The 23,068-nt window shown below is 35.8% G+C and overlaps 1 protein-coding gene and 1 pseudogene across 1 annotated transcript; one reads left to right on the forward strand and one right to left on the reverse strand.

Annotated features, from left to right (window-relative positions):
* The first annotated feature begins 200 nt into the window (after positions 1-200).
* On the forward strand, positions 201-1,908 carry LOC130936811 (eukaryotic translation initiation factor 5A-2-like). The gene is made up of 5 exons (XM_057866970.1): positions 201-456; positions 761-883; positions 1,011-1,067; positions 1,364-1,438; positions 1,527-1,908. Exons 1-5 carry the CDS (start codon positions 334-336, stop codon positions 1,629-1,631), a joined length of 483 nt encoding a protein of 160 aa, XP_057722953.1. The 5' UTR covers positions 201-333; the 3' UTR covers positions 1,632-1,908.
* A 4,755-nt stretch (positions 1,909-6,663) lies between these two features.
* LOC130935304 (uncharacterized) overlaps positions 6,664-23,068 on the reverse strand; it is a 41,367-nt pseudogene continuing 24,962 nt past the window's right edge.

The raw sequence follows: 23,068 nt of genomic DNA on the forward strand, positions 1-23,068 counted from the left end.
TTTTCGGCTAAAGCGCAATCAGGGTTATGCATGGTCTCGAATTGAAGAGAGCGTCTGTTTAAATTGGGCCTGAGCCCATAAGAATCAGCGTAGAAGGGACGCAGCTAGCTGCTGATATTTATGATCCAACGGACACTGGTAGACTGAATCCAACGGTGGTGATTGGCATACCAAGATCAGCAATTGAAAATGTGAAACCCTAGATTCCGTGGCGATTGCAGTGAATATAAACAAACAAAAGCAGAAAGAAAGATACATCTACTCTCTCTCCCTCTTCTCCTTCTTCTCATTTCTCTCTGACTCACTCCAAATTCAGTGAAATCACCGTTGGATATGTCGGACGAGGAGCACCATTTCGAGTCGAAGGCCGACGCCGGAGCCTCCAAGACTTACCCTCAGCAAGCCGGTACCATCCGCAAGAACGGTTACATCGTCATCAAGGGCCGTCCCTGCAAGGTTCTCCCTTCAGTGTCTTCATTTCCCTTTATCAAATGATTAATTCACTGATTAATTGAATTGATTTATAGTACGACTCTTCTTTCTAGATCTAGTCTGTGTGCTTTTGTTTTTCTAGGGTTTGCTGATCTAATCTGTTGATGGTGACTTATTGTACTTGCTTGCGTGCTTGATTTGTTATTTGCATCCATGATTAATTGATTAATTAATTCTAGTGTTGTTATCTATTGAATTCAATTTGTGGATTGATTTGCCGAATTTGTGTGCTGTGTTATCGATGGGCTTTTTTTATTTCTGTGGGCAGGTTGTTGAAGTTTCGACTTCAAAGACTGGAAAGCACGGTCACGCTAAGTGCCACTTTGTTGGAATTGATATCTTCACTGCCAAGAAGCTCGAAGATATCGTTCCCTCTTCTCACAACTGTGATGTATGTGTGCTCCTCATCGTTTTCTTTGTTTCTTTCCTTGCCACTTTTTGAGGTGTAATTTATTGTGTGTGCTCCATGAAGTTGCACATCATAATAACATTCGGTAATTGCTATTTCTTCTTGTCAGGTTCCCCATGTGAATCGTACTGACTACCAGCTCATTGATATCTCTGAGGATGGATTTGTAAGTTTCCAAGAATTCCATTTGTTTAATTGATTTACTCATATTGTTGTTATTACTTATTACTATTATTATGGTTTTGTTAACTTGAATCTACTGATTAGGGTTGCTGAAGGGGTAAAATTAAATTTATAAATTTTCAATGCACTGGAAACTGCAAAGATTTTATTTCTTTTATGAAAACTTACTGCATTAGTGTAATATTAAGGCATTTACATTCTTCTGCATATTCCTTTTTACTGTCATTATTAGTGTGTTTGTATTCTTAATGTGTGCTGTCTTAAATGGTTGTATTATAGGTGAGTCTGCTCACTGAAAATGGAAACACCAAGGATGATCTCAGGCTCCCTACTGATGATTCTCTCCTGTCTCAGGTTTGTACAATTTAATGCAATTCGTGTATGGTTGTGTTATGTTCCTATAAATGGTGTATTTATGTGTATCACTGATTGGTTGATGCAGATTAAGGATGGGTTTGCTGAGGGTAAGGACCTTGTTGTCTCTGTCATGTCTGCTATGGGTGAGGAGCAGATTTGTGCCCTGAAGGATATTGGCCCAAAGAACTAAAGATTTGATTCCATTTATGGCAACATTGGCAGTTTGTTGTTTTCATTTTAAGCAGAAAAAAACATATTTTTGTAAGCCTCTTTTATCATATAGCCTTTTGTTCAAAACCGGGCTTATAAATTCTCTCTAGTCAGACTAGTAGTCTCTTACCAGTGTTGTTTATGGATGTGGTGGTGACAGGATACTATATTCCATTTTTATGTTGTCTTTTTCTCTGTTGTCCTGTGACTTTCTTATAAAGAAGGAGGAGTCTATCATGAAGAGAAGTTTGTCCTTAGTTTTTCTTTTTATTTTTAACCCCCAATTTGACTGTTATGCCCTTTATTTGCCTGCGCTGTTGAAACCTCCGTACTAAATAGGTGTAATATAAAATTGGAATTTCCTCAGTAGTAGCTCAAGTGAGAGCATTTATCATCCATAATTCGATGAAACATGTTTTCAAGTACACCAAGTGCTATGGTATGGATGTGAAAAAACATACATACATGTAGAAATAGCGCGTTTCTCCCTGTGAATGACACCTGCCCCTGGTGCTGCTGAATTGAGCTGTAGCTGCGCTGAAGATTTTGCAGAAAAAGGAAGCTTTAACTGCATGCTCCTCCAATTTGTCGGATGATTAGTTGAGTTTAACAATGGCATTAAAATGTTAAAGACTAACCATTTTTTGTGGGATATTGGGCCAATCAAATTGTATACAAATGCATTCAGTAGGCCGAAGGATGGCCTTGAATTCTCATGATGTTATGCTGAGATAGTGAGATTTTGCTGTTGCTATTGTTATTAGGTGAACTAGTGTAAGACCATAGTCCATAGCGCGGGTTGTGCACTAATTTAATATTACATATTGTTGTGCATTAATTGCTGGTAAAAACATCAAATATATCATGCATATAATTCAAATAATATATTTATATTACTTATAGCTATTGGCTGGCAGAGAAGTGCTTGTATAAAAAATTGAAGTAAATTTAATTAGGTCAAGATATTTTATAAACAATTGTATTTAATTTGTTGGGCAATGTTAACTATTAGAGATCTAACAATTATGAATCAACATTATTATCATTGTCAACTTAGCAATTGTGAACCAACCCTGGTCAATGTAAATTCATCATATTTTTAACAAATAAAAAAATATTTAAATAAATTTGATTAAAAATATTATAAAATCAGATTAGAAAATTGAGATAGTAATTTTAAAATCAATAGTAACTAATTAAAACAATTTTAGTACATCAAATCTTATATATGAACACTTATATCTAATATATATATATACAGGAGATATTTAAGTCTTAGTGAAAAATCAATAACAATTTTAATTTCAACTTGTAAAGAATAAATATTATAGTTGTATACTTTCACATCATTAGCTATTATAGTAAGTCTTTTTCCTAATTATTTATACGTGTGCACCCTAACAACTATTTATACTTCCCATGACCTTCGTCTACACAAATGTCATAAATCTACAAAGTAAAATCAAAGTAATAAAATAAAATTAACAATAATTATTCGACATTTCTTTCAGTTACATATATGTCGTGCAGAAAATATTTTAAACCATAATTAATATACGAGGAATGTTAGGGGCCAATAACTTTTAGGATTTATAGCTATCAAATAGTTATCAATGAAGTTTTTAATGGTGTGAGATTAGTATGAGATTTCATCTAATGGCTCACTCTTCTTTGCTGGTTATATACTGGCTAGAATTTGATAAAGTTGCTGCCCCCTAGGCTTTCCCTTAATATATACATTTAACCAAATTCAAAAGATAATTTAAATTAAAATAAATATTAAAACACGTTTAAAATAAGAATCGTTTGATCATACTCAAATTTTCAATCAAATTTGTTTGCTTCAAAAACTATTCTATTTCTACTTTTTTTTTTTTAAATATTCCAAACTATCATTCAACCAAAATAAACATCATATATAGAGCTCCTAAAAAATTAACCGATTAACTTTTTTACCATTCCAATTTTTTAGAGGTGTTCAACCTTCTTTGTAAAGGTTATTAGGTGAATTATAACATGTAGATGTTGTTTATAGAGATTCTTTATGCATTTGTAGATAGCTTACACATGGTAGTATAAGAATCAGCGCGACAGTTGGTTGCACGTGTGTCTGGGCTATGTTTGTTTGAAGGAAAAATAGAAAGAAAAAAAAGGAGGAAAAAAGATGGAAAGAAAAATGATTATTTTTTATTATTTGGTTGAAGAGAGACATGAGAGAGAAAGAAAAAGGGATGAAAAAAATTAGTGGAAAAAATGGAGAGAAAACTAACTCTTTCTCTCTACTTCTAATATTATCTTTTTATTTTTTTCAATATCTTTTATAATATAAGAATAAAATTATCTTTTTATAATATATTTTTTTTTCTTTCATCCAAACACATATAAATAAAATAAAAATCTACTTAATTTTTTTTTTCTATTTCCTTTCTCTCTATTTCTTTCCTTCCAACCAAACATAAAAGATCCAATTGAGAGTAAGAAAGTGAATTACTAATGGGCAATGTTATCGCAAAAATCTCTATTTGATTGATTTTTTCTGAGTTGGACTTGTATTATCGATGAAGTATCTATCAAAACGCCTTATTTCAAAATAAAATATGACTTCTATAAAAAAAAAGTTCAACCGAGATTTAATTAATTAGTGTCGAAATAAATTGCTTTAATAGTAAATAAAATTTTTGCAAATGAATAGAAAATAATAAATAGTTAAAACTTATATTTAGAAATACGTAGAGAATTAAAATATTGAATTATGTTGAAAATAAAAAGAAAACAATTATAAATTATTTTTTCTTATTTTAGATTAATATGCCTCATTTTTAGATAATTAATTTATTAGAAATTTAAATTTAATTTATACCTATGTATATTTGTGTATATAATTCTACTTTATTGTCATAATATTATAAATTATGATACAAAAATTTATAGAATAAAATTACTTTTACAAAAAAATTATACGAGACAAAAATCTCCGTCGGTCATAGTTATCAGAACCGATCCGGCAATCGATTCAGACAGGTCACTGGGTCAACCGGTGGGTCACAGGTTCAACCGGTTAACCCGGTCATAATTAAATAATTATATAAAATTTAATTTTTTTATATCAAATTAACTTATTTTTTGATTCATTAATTAATTAGTATCTATTACATTATTCAAATATATATTAAAAAATATTAATATTAATAGATGTTATATAAATATCAATAACAAAAATATGTCATTGATTAATAAAAATCTTTTGCTTATCTTTTTTAATTTAAAGATATTTATTAAAGTTTAATTTTTATGTTAATAATTATATATAATTAAAAAATAATTCATTTTTAAAAAAGTAAGTATAAAATAAAAAATAAATTAAATTAATATGAACACTATTGAATAAAAAGATAAAAAATATCTTAAATTTACATGACTAAAAGAATTAATACACTAGTTATTAATTAGGATATGTCTAATAGTTAGTACTATATTTATTAAAAGATACTATATAATACAAAGAGAAAATTTGTCCCAATAACTCAAGTTCGAACCCCCAACGCCTAGTATATATTCTGAATTTTTGAAATTGAGTGATGCTAATATCAGTGGGTCAATTGGTCCGGTTCGAGTCTCGGTTTAGACCGAATTTGATCGGATTTTTTGAGTTTGACCGATTCGTTTATTTGTCTGGTTAAAATGTTAATACGAACCAATTTAAAATTCGATTTATTAATTTTTCGGTCGAACTGGCCAGTCCGGTCCAAATTTGATAACTATGTCGTCGGCTAAAAAGACCGAAGAAAAAAGAGAGATAAAGATAAAAGAGAGTCAGAGACGGAAAAGGGGCCTACCACGCTCTCCCAAGCATAGTTATCAAAATAAGACCGAAACGACTAATTTGACCAAAAAATCAATGAACCGGAGCCGTAAAAATTTTAAAATTGATAAAGACATGTTTAAACCCAAGTCCTTTTTGTTAGTAACATGCACTCTTTGCTACTAGACTATGTTGTTCCTTATCATTTTATATGATAATTATTAAGGATTTTTTATCTTAATAAATTAAATAAATAATTTATTTACTGAAATAAATAATTTTAAAGATTATTATGAAAATATGTCATCTACTCGTATTTCGTTTACATGGTAAACGAGATACATTAAAAATTATCTCGTAAACGAGATATATGTATTTGTAAATATAAAAAATATTTTTTTAAAAAATATTAATAATTTAAATTGGACCAAATTCTTAAAAATAGAACCTTTCAAATAATAAGAAAGATGAACGATTTTATATAATAAAAAAGATAAATGGTTTTAAAAATAGAACATTATTAACACGTTATTTTTCTCAGCCGTTTGAAATAGGTAAAAGTATGTTAAACTGCACACTATTAATATGGTTATCTTTTATCTAACTACTCACTATTAACACTGTTGCTTGTTCCACTACTTTCATCCATTGGCGATTTTTTTATTAGAATTTACACTAAATAAATTTAAATAATACTTCAAATTTTTAATTAAGATATAATTTATTTATTAAATTTTTAATTGAGATATAATTTTTAACTGACAAAATTTTTAAATTTTGTATATACTCTCTTTAAGTATTAATATATATTATTTTTTATGTACTCTCATATAATAAATAAAATTTAAAATATATAATTTAAATTTAAAAATTAATACTCAAGAAAATACATAAAAATTTTAAAGTATATAATAATGGGCAGTGAATAGAAGCAGTAGAAGAAGCAATAGTATTAATAGTGGATAGTTAAAAAAAGGTAACCGTATTAACAACGAGCAGTTTAACGGTGCTACTCATGTGCTTTTACTTATTTCAATAATCGAAAAAAATAAACGTGTTAATAGTATTCCATTTTTAAAACTACCCATCTTTCCTGTTATACAAAATTATCAATCTTCTCTATTATTTGAAATGTTTTATTTTTAAGATTTTTTTGGTGAGTGAAATAAATTAAACAAAGAAAAACAAAACAAATAAAATAAGAAACTGCTTAAATAGAGGAGAAGTCCTGTTTAAGACTACTCTTAAACTCCTCCCAAGGTGAAAGAAGCTCCACATGCGAAAGTTGTAACTTCATCGCCATCTTTGCCATCGTATCTGCCACCGTGTTTGCATCTCTCATAATTAAACGAAAGTCAACACGCCAATTCCAATGCATGATATCTCTTATTTTGAGCACCAATGGATCAATAAACCCAAAACCATCTTGAGTAACAAGATTTAAATGCTTCCACACAATCCGTCTCACAAATAACATCTCATTGACCTACATCCCAAGCTAAGAGATATCCTCTCCAAATAGCATACAATTCTCCTTGAAGAATACTATTACTCTCAATCATTCCCAAATACCCCCTTTGCCAGCTCCCATTACAATCTCTAATAACACAAGCAAAACTAACACTATCACCCGAACCAAAATAACTAGCATCACAATTAATCTTAAAAGTACCAATGGATGGAGGATTCCAAAAACCATTTAGAGTAGAGGGAAGGGACATACGTTGTAATTCAAAAATATTCCTAAGCTCTTTTTCTGAGGTTAATGCCAGACAAATCACTTTTTCCAGAGGCCAAGTTTCATGGGGATTAAATATGTCATTATTCCTTGCTTGCCATATCCACCAAAGTCCCGAAAAGAACTTAAACGGATGCTCTCTGCTATGATACAAGAACCAGTTCTTCAAATTCAAAGGATGACAAGAAATATCCAACCTATGCCAGACAAGCTGAGCTTTTGGACAATCCCGAATACAATGTAAAACCGATTCCTGGCTAGAAAGACATCTTGGACACCTATCCGATGACGACATCCCTCTTCTAAAGCGAAAACTTGCAGTAGGAAGAGCCTCCTTAAGACACAACCAACCCAAAAATTTATGCTTTTCCGGAACAAGCTGACGCCAAAGCCAAAACCAATTCTCCCGCTCCTCCCAACCAAACAGTTGCTTACACAACCACAAGTAACCATTGCGTGAGTTATAGACTTTGGCAGCAGACCCACTCCAATACCAACCCACTTCCGGACCTGCTTGTTCATCTGGATTGTAAGAAAGAATATTACCTTTCAGATTTTGAGATAAAGGAGAATAAAGAGTATCCAAATGCCACCTACCAACTGACCAAATATCCTGTATCCGGAGATTCGAATCAGAAATGTGAACATAATCCATCTCATTAGATAACCGTCCTTCTCTCCTCCAGCTAGAAAACCAAAAATTCTGGTTCAAATCTCCAATACACCAAGCAAACCCATCCTTCAACACTTTCCAAGCCTTGCAAAGACACCTCCAAATGGGAGAGTCCTTGTTCTTAGGATAACTAAAATAGTCATATAGAGATGATCGGTACTTGGCATCCAACAATTGGCCCCATAGCCTGTTTGGCTGCTGGAAAAAAGTCCAAACTAGCTTCCCAAGAAGAGCAATATTTACACAATAAGGATCTCTAATCCCCAAACCTCCATATTTTTTTGGAGTAACCAGTACCTTCCAACTAACAAGATTCAATCCTCTTCCATCAACTTGTCCTTTCCAAATAAAGTTCCTCATCATAGACTCCAATTTACTAATGATTCCTTTGGGAAAAATAGAGACCTGCATCTGGTACGTGGGAATAGCGGCGGCAACATAATTAACCAAGCAGAGTCTACCAGCCCGATTGAGTAAACTCCCTTTCCAACTTGCTAGCCTACTCCGAATCTTATCCAGGACACCATTGAAAGCTGAACGAGTCACCCTAGAATGGCTAAGGGTAACTCCAAGATACTTGCCCAAGTCCTGGACAAATCTGATAGAGGATACACCAGTGAAAATCTCTTTTCTTGTTGCAGAGACATTCTTAGAGCAAAGCGCTTTAGACTTCTCCACATTAATCTTCATCCCAGATGCTTTGCAAAAAGTCTCTAAAACCAACATCACATTTTGCACTTGTCTCTTTATAGCTTTACAGAATAGAAGCAAGTCATCTGCAAACATTAAGTGGGATATTCTTGGTCCCCCTCTAGAAATAGCAACCGGCTCCCACAAGCCCAAATCAACCTGATGACTAATAAAGCATGCCAATCGTTCCATACACAACACAAAAAGATAGGGTGACATAGGGTCTCCTTGTCTAAGACCTCGGCTAGGAGTAAAGCCATTCAGACGACTCCCATTCCAAAGAATAGATAAAGAAGAAGCAGTGACACAATTCATAATCAAATTAAGTGTAGGAATAGAAAAACCAAAGCTCTTAAGGGTATGAGCTAAAAACCTCCAGTCAACTCTGTCATAAGCTTTCTCCAGATCAATCTTAAAGGCCAGTGTGCCTTTCTTTGATTTAGTCTTCTTCATAAAGTGGAGGACTTCTTGAGCAATAATGATGTTATCAGGAGTTCCTCGTCCCGGAATAAATCCTCCTTGAAGCGGGCCAACAATCTCCGCAAGATGAGGACGAAGCCTATTAACAAGGACCTTCGTGATGATCTTGTAAACTACATTGCAGAGACTAATCGGCCTGAAATCTTTCATAGATGCCGGTGATTCAACCTTTGGAATGAGAACCAGTAAAGTCTCCAACATTCTCGGATCAAGAGTAACACCGGAGAATGACTGCTTAACCATCTTCCAAACATCAAGACCAATGATCTCCCAATATTCTTTGAAGAAGAAAGCTTAAAATCCATCAGGTCCCGGAGCTTTAAAAGAGTTCATGTGAAAAACAGCTGTTTTGACTTCCTCCATAGTAACTGGTGCCGTAAGATTATTGCAAGCTTCCTCATTCAGAGAAGGAAGAGGCACATCACCAAGGCAACCCAAATCAACATCATCCAAATGACAGAATAAGTTTTTATAGAAAGACTCTGCTTCTTGACTCAAAACCTCTGGATCAGTTTCCCACACTCTATCCTTGAGAAAAAGGCCATGAATCTTATTATGCTTCCTTCGCGCAAGAGTTTGAATATGAAAGAATCTTGTATTCCTATCCCCGAACCTAACCCACTTCTCTCTGGACTTTTGGAACCATAGGAGCTCTTCTTGCACTAGAGTATTATTATAATCATCAAGCAACTGTTGCTCTTTCTGACGCAAATAAATACTATCCACCACTTCTAAACGCTTTTGTAAATAATTAATCTGTTGCTCTAATTCACATTTCTTAACAAAAATGTTACCAAATACCTTCGAGTTAAACTCTAGTGAATTCTTCTGTACTTCCGAAAGCTTGCCATGAATCTCTCTATTACCAGACCACCATGACTGGTTCACAATATCCCTATACCCAGGATGAGTAGCCCAAGCAGCAACAAATCGGAAAGGTCGATTCCCTTTAGGCTGAGGACGACCTTTACAACGCACCAGAATAGGACAATGATCAGACTGAAGCCTATTTAAAACTTCTGCATAAGCCTCTGGAAAGATAGATAACCAACTACTATTGATACAGACTTGATCAAGCTTTTTTGCCACGTCAACATAATTTTTCACCCTCCTGTACCAAGAAAATTGCCTCCCAATAGTCTTCAGATCAAACAAACCACTATCCCCTAATGAAGTCGCAAACATGTCTGCTCTTTGATGAGAAAATTGACAGCCCTTAGATTCATGAGAAAACTTGACTTCATTAAAATCACCAAGAACAATCCAAGGTCCTTGAAAAATCATGGATTGTGCAACAAGATAATCCCAAAGGAGAATCCTTTTCTTAAATTGAGGACTGCCATAAATACCACTACACCTCCAAATTAAATTATCAAAGTGAACCTCAACAGTAACACCCTGATCAAAAGCATCAATGAACTTACAACAAACACCCTTCATAGAGGATAGAAACCAAATACCTCCCTTATGCCCCTCTGCTTCTACTATACCAACAGAGTGATACCCCAACCTTTCCCAAAATAATTTTAAATGCTGAAAAGGGGAGTGAGTTTCAACCACAATAAAGAAACATGTCTAAATTTCCTAACAAGTTCCTTACAATGCACCCGGGCTAACTTATTAGAAGCACCCCTAATATTCCAAACAATCATATTTAAACTATCCATAAATAATAGGGACAGAATAAATAAGAACATAAACTCTAAACAGAATCACCAACCTCAATAGGTGGTTTGTCCTGCAGTACTGGTACACTCTGATCCTTAATAATTGCCACCTTCGGACCTCCTGACACTGCACCTGCCATGCTTCCATCTACTAAAGTTTTTTCCGATGTGCCACCATTTTTATCAACTGGCGAGTTCTGCAAGGAGGAAGGCCGAGGACGCTTCCGTATAGAAATTCCACGACGTGCAGGAGTTCTGCGCGATGGAGATGGCACAATTTCATGTTTTTCTCGCTTCCCCATCCTAATGCCAATTGATTTGCCTCCATCATCATGCAAATTGGGCCTTGGAATCCTTCTCGAACCAAACTTGTGCTGCTTTCCATCTTGGTCCTTCAAACCTGATGACTGGCCCATTGTGAATTTTCCCTTACGCAGCACTTGTTGCCAGCCCTCTTCATCATCTATGCATGCCTCATTAACATGACCATCAGGCACGTGAGGAGCCAATGATTCCGTAACCACATCCTTCCCTTTACCAACTCCTAATTTCTCACACAAATTACGAGGATTCTCACCTAAATCACGAGCTTCTGATTCAGCCTCTTTTTGAATCTCATGATTGTTGTGTGGCACTAGTGTCGGGGATTCATTATTTTTTCCATCACCAAAGGAATTTCCGTTTTCTTCCAAGGACTCCTTCTCCATGCACAACGATTTATCATGCCTATACCGTGCACAAGTAGCACAAATCAACTGTAAACTCTCATACTCCACTTCATAAGTCACACCCTCTACTATAATATTTTAATTACAGGCAACTCAAGATTAATTTGAACACAAGCTCGGGTATATTTTCCTCTTTCTGCAAGCTTAGTGGCCAAATCTACTTTCACCGGAATCCCTATTGCAGAAGCAATTCGCAGCATTGCTTGTTCCTGGTAGCACCAAATTGGAAGTCCCGAGACTCGAATCCATACCAGCGTTGATCCAAAGGATTTTTCGCATGGCCTAAAATCCACATCCCATGGCTTTACTGCAACATAGTGACCGTCTATCAACCACGGGCTACCAAGAATGACTTTCTCACGATATGCAGCAATATCAAATTTAACCAAAAAATATCCAAACCCCACATCCAACAAATCAAACCCTCCTTTGATGCGCCATACTATCCAAAGCTTATGCATGAGAACCGTGTAGCCATAATGCTTATCGAGCACCTTGATCACGATGGCTTCCTTGTAAGGTTCAGCCCTTGGTAAAATTGACACTTGGTGGACGAGAATCACCCTGCTTACCTGTGACCGTCGCGATACCATCCCCAGATAAAGACCCTACTAATGCAAAGGCCTTAGACTTTTCTGCACCAATGACTTTATCTCGAAAAGAGACATTGGATGGCTTTTCTAACCCTTCTCGAGAAGAACCATCTTTAACACTGGATACACACCCACCCACGCTCTCCCCCTTATCTCTTCCAACGGCATGACCATCTTCCTAACCGTGTTTCACCCTCAACTGCTCGCCCCCGCTCTCTCCTTCTCTCATTCTCTTTGAGTACGGAGTACGTACTCTTTCTCTGCTAGGATTTTTTTTTTCAATGACGTTTTTAAGATTTTATTTTTAAGAGTTTTATCCAATTTAAATTATTAATATTTTTTATTATTTTTTAAAAAATATATTTTTATATTTACAAATACATATATCTCGTTTACACTATAAACAAGATACATTAAAAATTATCTCGTTTACCGTGTAAACGAGATACGAGTAGATAACATATTTTTGTAATAATTTTAAAATTATTTATTTTAGTAAATAAATTTTTTATTTAATTTATTAAAATAAAAAATTCTAATTATTAATTATATAGTAAAAATGTACAATAATTTTATTAGATATTATTTTAATTTTATACTCATTTATATTTAAATAATGATATATTTTACTATGCATAATAATTAATATAAATATTATTAAGCATGTATAAATACAAATATCAAATATTTTTATTAATTATATAATTATTCTTTTTATATCAAATATGTTATTATATTTTTTATTTATGTGAAACCGAGTCAACTGGTTCAATCATAATCTATCGGTTGAATTAGTGAACCACTAATTTAGCCAATTCGATTACCGATTTAATTTTGATAATTATGCTCCCAAATACTCATTACTATATTTAACTAGCTACGGAGATCTAATTTGAGCCAATTTAAAAGGGGATACGTAAAATTCATCTACATTAGGCATTAAAGTAAAACCCTAAATAGAATTTTTGATCCTAACAATGGGTTTAGGTTGCTCTTACTTACTTTGAGGTCTTACCAATTCTGAATATATATTGGATTAATATTTTGAGTCATTGTTATAATAAATACTATATTATTAAATATTACAACATTTAGTATATATAAAAGTTGGATATATTTTTATAAGAGATTTTTGTATTCAAATTAAGAAAATTTGTAATTATTTTTTTAGTTTTAAATATTATTTACTGATACAATAAAAAATTAAAATTTTTTTTCACATAATTAAATAAATAAGCCTAATATATATATATATATATATATATATATATATATATATATATATATATATATATATATGAAATCACATATATCAAAAATTATTATATATGATAAATAATTTTTTTTAATTTAAATTTTTTTGTAAAAACCATACCGTTCATTTATGTTTAAATTAACTAATCTTTATAACATTATTTATTATATAATTTTTTTATCTTAATACTTAATAAATTTAAAATATAAATGTTATTTATATTATTTAATATATAATATAAATAATTTAAGTTATCATTTATTTAAAATAATATGTATAATAGTGCAAATAACTATTTTAAAAATATTACCTGTGCACTAAAATTAATTATTATGTATTGATATATGACAATAGTTCAGCAGTTGTGGCTTGTGGGAATTTATTGGGTAAGTTTAGCTAGAAAGCATGAGGAATAGAAAAAGGTACGGGAGGAGGAAGAAGACTATTACATTACATTGTTATACAATAATAATCTTCAAACTGGAGATTGGTTAATCATTTCATTTTAGTTGTTTGAATCAGATGGGAAGGATCTTGATTTTCTTTATCAAACTTTTGTTGATTATTATTCATATTCACTTATTATGTGTTGCTAGGTATCTTGGAAAGAAAATAATCAGAAATAGACAAAAAGAAATGAGATTTTGTCTCACTTCTGCATGCATTTAGTTTACTTTGCAAACTTGTTTCATTTTCTGATTTTTTGTGTATTAGAGTGTGTATTAGTTGTAACATCTTTATTATTTATATTCATGCTTTTGACGGTGCCATTCTGATATCAAAAAGTATTACGACTATTTTATATACTTAATATTTGTTAGAATATAATTAATATCAATTAGGATCAATTAGTATTATTTAGTATATCTGAATATTTGTTATAGGATATTACGTCTTTATTATTACGATTTTCTTAGTACCTATAAATATCCTTTTATATTGTATCATTCTACACAATTTGAATAGACAACTTGAATATACTCAATAATACACAAATCATTTCTCTAGTTTAGTCTCTTGTTTCTAACATGGTATCAGAGCCATGGTATCCTTCTTGAAGAGGATATGTTGTTTTTCTTGCGGTGAAATTACAGTAGTTTTTGCATTTTTTTCTATGCTATTTTTCCTTACCTTTTGTTACTCCTTTGATACTTTTTCACCTCAACGACTAGCATGTTCTCTCTGTCTTGTGTCTTTCCGAATCGAATGATCAAACACCATTGTCATCCGCTGCTTATCTATTCTCATGAAGAAATCATATAGTTTTCGCTCTCTTTCAGCAGTCCCGTCTGCGTTCTCTAGTGGCAGTTCCGTTTGTATTTGATAAACGAAATTTTGCATGCCGAATTAGAATTCAAAGATGAATATGATCGTGAGTATAGTCTAATCGACACTTAAATCTCGTACCAAACAATCCTACAATCTATATCCGAGAGTACTAGTCTCCCAAGTCGTCCTCCCTTGGAATTGCCAAAGTGTGCATCTTATTGATTAGAAAGCCTTGTTAGGTTTCTTTGAAGGTTTAGCAAAGTAATGAGAAACAAACAATCAATCATTAAAAGACTTGGCTTAGGGTTGGCATTAGAAGTTCTATCCTTATAGTTCATTCAATGATGACAACAATTAGGCCTTGCCTCATTTAGTTATCCCCTAGGTAAAGAGGAAAGTCAAATGAAAATAATCAACTTGAGTCACAAGTCCTAGCTTCACCTCATGGGAATCTAGCTTTAGTGCACTCCAAGTCAATTAGCAATCCCTAATTCCAAATCAACAATTGACACAACTATTCAACTTCTTCTAATGACCCAAACCCTATGCCAAGTAAGAAATTTCTACTCCATAACTAGTGTTGACATTTTATCAAACATTTGGTGAGCAAGAATGAAAGTCATAGTAAAATGAGAGAAAAGTAGAATTAAAAGTATTGCAACACAAGGAACTAATAACAAGTATCAAAGAGCACAATGAAAACCAAATTCTCAAAGTATTGATGGAATCCAAAATTACAAAGTTGAATTCTAGATCTATGAGAATTGAGCAATTACAACTACTACTTGAAATTGGAGAAGAAAATCTATGACATGAACAAAGTGAAGTGAGAATTGTAATGGATCTCACCAAAGAGTGATTGAAAATTCAGAAATTGGATGAAGATGAACCCTAGTGAAAGCTTGGAATCTCTCTCTCCTTCTCCAAGAGTGTAACTAACTATCCCCCCAAAATATCTAAAAATCTAGAAAATGAACTAAAAGTCCTTAACCCTTGCTCCTTTGGTCCTCTTAAGCTTTTCCCGCCAAGGCATTTTCCAAAAATGGGATTCCCAACTACCTCCACGCCTAAGTCACGTGACTTCTTAAAAAATTATATTCGAACATCGGCGCGCACGCGCAAGGTACGCGCGCGCGCCACCGAGGCGTCTTGTAATGTGCGCGGAGGCGTGATGTGCATGTGCGCGCCCATGAAGATCATGGCTTAGCCGCTACGTAAGCCGGCTCGTGGCTTGGCTCTTGGCTTCGACTTCTAGTTGCTCTACCCACGCGGACGCGTCAAGTGCGCGCACGCGCCCATGCTGAGACTTCCAAGGCTCAATTCTCATGCTCCCTTCCTTTGCACCCGTCTTCCTTCTCTCTTCCGGCCCATCCCTTGCCCTATATTCTGAAACCACTTAACATACAGGTCACGGCATCGAATGGCATCAAGAGAAGATTAGAAATGTATCTATTTTAGTGCAAAACAAGCATGTTTTCATCTACGGGGCAAAACTAGGAAAGGAACACAAAATCTCTTATTTTCATATAGAAAGTGTGTGGAATCATTGATAAAACCCCTGAAATCAACACAAGATAAACCCTCAAAATGGGGTTTATCAACCTCCCCACACTTAAGATTCTAGCATGTCCTCATGCTTAGAGAAGTGCAAAAGAAACTCAGAAGACCGAGGGATCATAAGAATATAAGACTCATGAAGTGCAACCTACTTATATGAATGCAACTATGACTAGTGCCATTATCTACTCGGTTAGGAACAAATCAACCTTCCTAGGATGTACGCGAGCATATGGGGTACGATGGTGGTCAATGCATGGGACTTGCCAATTTTGAGCATCAAATGCGATATATGCAACCTTGCATGAGGAATGCTCATGAGATCCGGGAATCAAGGGATTGAGCATCAAACCCTCACCGGAAGTGTTTGCACTCTAGTCGCTCGGTGTTTGGGGTTGATTCACTCAATTCTCCCCTAATCATGCTTCTCAAGATTTGTTTTTCTTCTAACAATCAACAATTATTCAATGCATGCATACAATTATCATGAGGTCTTTTCTTTAGGTTGTAATGGGGCTAGCGTTAAGGTAGGATGCATATTTGGTCAAGTGAGCTTGAGATTTGAATCTTTGATAGGCTCAGACTCCCCATCTAACCTACGACATCCTATACAATTAAGTTCTAACCTAACTACCCATTCTTCACCTTTCCGCATACTCATGCATTCCCTTTTCATTTCACAACACATATGCATTGACTTTTATTTGAGCATTACTTTGGGGCATTTTGTCCCTTTTTTTTTTCTATTTCTTTCTTTTCTTCTCTTTTTTCTCTTTTTTTCTTTTCTAGATATATATTTTTTTCTTTTCCATATTGTCTTTCTTCTCTCTTTCTTTTCTTTTCTTTTTCTTTTGTCTTTTTCTTTTTTTTTTCTTTTTTTTTTCTATATACAAGAGCATCAATGCATAAGGTTTTACACTTGATCAATATATGAGCATGTACCCAATTTCCAATAATTTCAATAAAAATACAAAACTACCCTTTGATTCACCCAATGTCCCAAGGTTCCCACACTTGAATGATACTCACACACACTAGCCTAAGCTAATCAAAGATCCAAATCAAGGACATTCATTGTTTTTTCGCTTTACAGCTTGTAATGTGCTAAATTAAGAACAAAGTGGGTTAATCGTAGGCTCAAATTTGGCTAACAAGGGAAGATCAAAGGCAAGGCCATTTGGGTAAGTGAGCTAATGAAATGATGGCCTCAATCATATAAATGCATGAATACACAAAATAATGGACATAAAGAATCAAACAAATCAAGGATTACAATCATAGAAAAGAGAATAATGCACACAAGAAGGAGAATAAGTGGTTATAAAATGTAACCACGCAATTAGGCTCAAAACTCACTAGCTTGTGTTCTTAACTCAAAATCCATGTTCCAAAATATAATTCTTCATGCAAATTTGGCATCAAATTATTTAAAATTGGCAATGCCACGGTTGCCCCAAAGTATTGGTTTCCTAAGAAAGAGTTTCATTGTTCCAACCAAGTAGACTTATCATGTGAATGGTGTCAACTAAAACCTAATCATGCAACCTATCCTAATTACAATGGAGTTCAAGGAACGAAAATTTATTCGGATGTTACCTACGGAGATCGGTCGGCCGACCTCCCCACACTTAAAACTTAGCACGGTCCTCCGTGCTATAGGTTAGGCGCAATGGGTGGTCGAGTCCCGAGTGTCCCTCATCTCCAATGTCATCGCTATCTCCGCTTGAAGTTGCGGTGGATGTGGAGATATCTGGTTCCTCCATAGGTGGGGTGACTATGTGGTGCGCGAAATTGTGAACAACACTTTTTCACAACTCTCATAATCCCCGGTAATGGCTCCAAAAACGTGGTAGCTCAATACCATGGCATTACACAACTTCGCACAACTAACCAGCAAGTGCATTGGGTCGTCCAAGTAATACCTTACGTGAGTAAGGGTCGATCCCACGGAGATTGTTAGCATTGAAGCAAGCTATGGTCATCTTGTAAATCTTAGTCAGGCAGACTCAAATGTGTATGATGATGAATGAAAATAATATAGAATATAAAGATAGTGATACTTATGTATATCATTGGTGTAAGAGCTTCAGACAAGTGTATGAAGGTGCCTTCCCTTCCGTCTCTCTGCTTTCCTACTGCCTTCATCCAATCCTTCTTACTCCTTTCCATGGCAAGCTCGTGTAGGGTTTCACTGTTGTCAGCAGCTACCTCCCATCCGCGCAGTGAAAGCTAATGCACGCACTCTGTCACAGTACTGCCAATCACCGGTTTGGTTCCCTCCCCTACCGGAATACTCTTTTGCGTCTGTCACTAACGCCCAGTAGGTTACAGGTTTGAAGCACGTCACAGTCATTCAATCATTGAATCCTACTCAGAATACCACAGACAAGGTTAGACCTTCCGGATTCTCTTGAATGCTGCCATCAGTTCTTGCCTATACCACGAAGACTCTGATCTCACGGAATGGTTGGCTCGTTTGTCAGGCGAGCACTCGGTTGTCAGGCGATCAACCATGCATCGTGCAATCAGGAATCCAAGAGATATTCACTAAGCCTCAGATGCTTGTAGAACAAGAATGGTTGTCAGTCACCTTGTTCATGGGTGAGAATGGTGATGGGCGTCAATCATCACCTTCATCATGTTGAAGAACAAGTGATATCTTGGACAAAGAACAAGCGGAATTGAATGGAAGAACAATAGTAATTGCATTAATACTCGAGGTACAGCAGAGCTCCACACCTTAATCTATGGTGTGTAGAAACTCCACCGTTGAAAATACATAAGAACAAGGTCTAGGCATGGCCGAATGGCCAGCCTCCCAAAAGAGGGTTCAATCATCAAAACATGATCAAAAGCTCTCTAATACAATAGTAAAAGGTCCTACTTATAGAAAACTAGTACATAGATGAGTAAATGACAGAAAAATCCACTTCCGGGCCCACTTGGTGTGTGCTTGGGCTGAGCAATGAAGCAATTTCGTGTAGAGACTCTCCTTGGAGTTAAACGCCAGCTTTAGTGCCAGTTTGGGCGTTTAACTCCCAATTAGGTGCCAGTTCCGGCGTTTAACGCTGGAATTTCTTGAGGTGACTTTGAACGCCGGTTTTGGGCCATCAAATCTTGGGCAAAGTATGGACTATTATATATTGCTGGAAAGCCCAGGATGTCTACTTTCTAACGCCATTGAGAGCGCGCCAATTGGGCTTCTGTAGCTCCAGAAAATCCACTTCGAGTGCAGGGAGGTCAGAATCCAACAGCATCTGCAGTCCTTTTGAGTCTCTGGATCAGATTTTTGCTCAGGTCCCTCAATTTCAGCCAGAAAATACCTGAAATCACAGAAAAACACACAAACTCATAGTAAAGTCCAGAAAAGTGAATTTTAACTAAAAACTAATAAAAATATACTAAAAACTAACTAAAAGATACTGAAAACATACTAAAAATAATGCCAAAAAGCATACAAATTATCCGCTCATCACAACACCAAACTTAAATTGTTGCTTGTCCCCAAGCAACTGAAAATCAAATAAGATAAAAAGAAGAGAATACGCAATGAACTCCAAAAACATCTATGAAGATCAGTATTAATTAGATGAGCGGGGCTTTTATCTTTTTGCCTCTGAATAGTTTTGGCATCTCACTCTATCCCTTGTAATTCAGAATGATTGGCTTCTTTAGGAACTTAGAATCCAGATAGTGTTATTGATTCTCCTAGTTAAGTATGATGATTCTTGAACACAGTTACTTATTGAGTCTTGGCTGTGGCCCAAAGCACTCTGTCTTTCAGTATTACCACCGGATACATACATGCCACAGACACATAATTGGGTGAACCTTTTCAGATTGTGACTCAGCTTTGCTAAAGTCCCCAATTAGAGGTGTCCAGGGTTCTTAAGCACACTCTTATTTGCCTTGGATCACAACTTTATTTCTTTCTTTTTCTTTCTTTTTTTTGGTTTTTTTTTTCGTTTGCTTCCTTCTTTCTCTTTTTTTTTTTTTTTTGTATTCACTGCTTTTTCTTGCTTCAAGAATCATTTTTATGATTTTTCAGATCCTCAGTAACATGTCTCCTTTTTCATCATTCTTTCAAGAGCCAACATTCATGAACCACAAGTTCAAAAGACATATGCACTGTTCAAGCATACATTCAGAGAACAAAAGTAATGCCACCACATCAAAAATAATTAAACTACTATAAAATTCAGAATTCATGCAATTCTTCTCCTTTTCAATTAAGCACGTTTTTATTAAGAGAGGTGATGGATTCATAGGACATTCATAACTTTAAGGCATAGACACTAAGACACTAATGATCACAAGACACAAACATGGATAAACATAAAGCATAAAAATCGAAAAACAGAAGAATAAAGAACAAGGAGATCAAGGAACGGGTCCACCTTAGTGATGGCGGCTCTTTCTTGCTCTTGAAGATCCTATGGAGTGCTTGAGCTCCTCAATGTCTCTTCCTTGTCTTTGTTGCTCCTCCCTCATGATTCTTTGATCTTCTCTAATTTCATAAAGGAGAATGGAGTGTTCTTGATGCTCCACCCTTAGTTGTCCCATGTTGGAACTCAATTCTCCTAGGGAGGTGTTTAGTTGCTCCCAATAATTTTGTGGAGGAAAGTGCATCCCTTGAGGAATCTCAGGGATCTCATGGTGAGAGGGGTCTCTTGTGTACTCCATCCTTTTCTTGGTGATGGGCTTGTCCTCATCAATGGGGGTATCTCCCTCTATGTCAACTCCAACTGAATAACAGAGGTGACAAATGAGGTGAGGAAAGGCTAATCTTGCCTCCATTGTGCGCCCTCTTCACATATGGTTGTGAGGACTTGGTCCAACCTTTGATCAAAGTTGACCCTTCTAGTGTAAGGATGCTCATCTCCTTGCATCATAGGCAAGTTGAACGCCACCCTCACACTCTCCGGACTAAAATCCAAGTATTTCCCCCGAACCATAGTGAGATAATTCTTTGGATTCGGGTTCACACTTTGGTCATGGTTCTTTGTGATCCATGCATTGGCATAGAACTCTTGAACCATCAAGATTCCGACTTGTTGAATGGGGTTGGTAAATACTTCCCAACCTCTTCTTCGGATCTCATGGCGGATCTCCGGATATTCACCCTTTTTGAGTGAAAAGGGGACCTCGGGGATCACCTTCTTCAAGGCCACAACTTCATAGAAGTGGTCTTGATGCACCCTTGAGAGGAATCTATCCATCTCCCATGACTCGGAGGTGGAAGCTTTTGCCTTCCCTTTCCTCTTTCTAGAGGTTTCTCCGGCCTTGGATGCCATAAATGGTTATGGAAAAGCAACGCTTTTACCACACCAAACTTAAAATGTTTGCTCGTCCTCGAGCAAAAGAAGAAAAAAGAGAGTAGAAGAAGAAGAAATGAGGAAGAGGGGGAAGGTGGTGTGTTCGGCCAAGAAGGGAAAGAAGGGGTGTTTAGGTTGTGAGAAAAGAAAGGGTTGAAGAAGGGTATATATAGGAGAGAGGGGGGTAATGGTTCGGCCATGGAGGGTGGGTTTGGGAGGGAAAGTGGTTTGAATTTGAAGGGTGAGGTTGGTGGGGATTTATGAAGGATGGATGTGAGTGGTGAAGAGAAAAATGGGATTTGATAGGTGAAGGGTTTTTGGGGAAGAGGTATTGAGGTGATTGGTGAGTGGGGGAAGAAGAGAGAGAGTGATGGTGGGGTCCTGTGGGGTCCACAGATCCTGTGGTGTCAAGGAAAAGTCATCCCTGCACCAAATAGCATCAAAATCCACGTTTTGAGCTATTTCTGGCGTTAAACGCCGGGCTGGTGCCCATTCCTGGCGTTTAACGCCAGGTTGTTGCCCTTTTCTGGCGTTTAACGCCAGTCTGGTGCCCCTTTCTGGCGTTAAACGCCCAGAATGGTGCCAGACTGGGCGTTAAACGCCCAACTGCTAGGCTTACTGGCGTTTAAACGCCAGCAGCTTCTTCCTCCAGGGTGTGCTATTTTTCTTCCTGTTTTTCATTCTGTTTTTGCTTTTTTCATTGTTTTTGTGACTTCTTATGATCATCAACCTACAAAAAAGATAAAATAACAAAAGAAAATAGTTAACTATAAAACATTGGGTTGCCTCCCAACAAGCGCTTCTTTAATGTCATTAGCTTGACAGAGGACTCTCATGGAGCCTCAGAAATGCTCAGAACCGTGTTGGAACCTCCCAACACCAAACTTAGAGTTTGAATGTGGGGGTTCAACACCAAACTTAGAGTTTGGTTGTGGCCTCCCAACACCAAACTTAGAGTTTGACTGTGGGGGCTCTGCTTGGCTCTGTTTTGAGAGAAGCTCTTCATGCTTCCTCTCCATGATGATAGAGGGATATCCTTGGGCCTTAAACACCAAGGATTCTCCATTCACTTGAATGATCAACTCTCCTCTATCAACATCAATCACAGCCTTTGCTGTGGCTAGGAAGGGTCTGCCAAGGATGATGGATTCATCCATGCACTTCCCAGTCTCTAGGACTATGAAATCAGTAGGGATGTAATGGTCTTCAATCTTCACCAAAACATTCTCTACAAGTCCATGAGCTTGTTTTCTTGAGTTGTCTGCCATCTCTAATGAGATTCTTGCAGCTTGCACCTCAAAGATCCCTAATTTCTCCATTATAGAGAGGGGCATGAGGTTTACACTTGACCCTAAGTCACACAAGGCCTTCTTGAAGGTCATGGTGCCTATGGTACAAGGTATAGAAAACTTCCCAGGATCTTACCTCTTTTGAGGCAGTTTCTGCCTAGACAAGTCATCCAGTTCTTTGGTGAGCAAGGGAGGTTCATCCTCCCAAGTCTCATTTCCAAATAACTTGTCATTTAGCTTCATGATTGCTCCAAGGTATTTAGCAACTTGCTCTTCAGTGACATACTCATCCTCTTCAGAGGAAGAATACTCATCAGAGCTCATGAATGGCAGAAGTAAGTCCAATGGAATCTCTATGATC

The sequence above is a fragment of the Arachis stenosperma genome, chromosome 1, assembly GCF_014773155.1.
Source record: "Arachis stenosperma cultivar V10309 chromosome 1, arast.V10309.gnm1.PFL2, whole genome shotgun sequence".
NCBI lineage: Eukaryota > Viridiplantae > Streptophyta > Magnoliopsida > Fabales > Fabaceae > Arachis > Arachis stenosperma.

What these genes read in the sequence shown, in the direction of transcription:
- LOC130936811 (XM_057866970.1), top strand. Translation starts at nt 334, where the DNA reads ATGTCGGACGAGGAGCACCATTTCGAGTCGAAGGCCGACGCCGGAGCC. An exon ending in CCTCTTCTCACAACTGTGAT is followed by an intron (nt 884 to 1,010) that starts GTATGTGTGCTC and finishes TCTTCTTGTCAG; the next exon opens with GTTCCCCATGTGAATCGTAC. An exon ending in ATATCTCTGAGGATGGATTT is followed by an intron (nt 1,068 to 1,363) that starts GTAAGTTTCCAA and finishes GTTGTATTATAG; the next exon opens with GTGAGTCTGCTCACTGAAAA.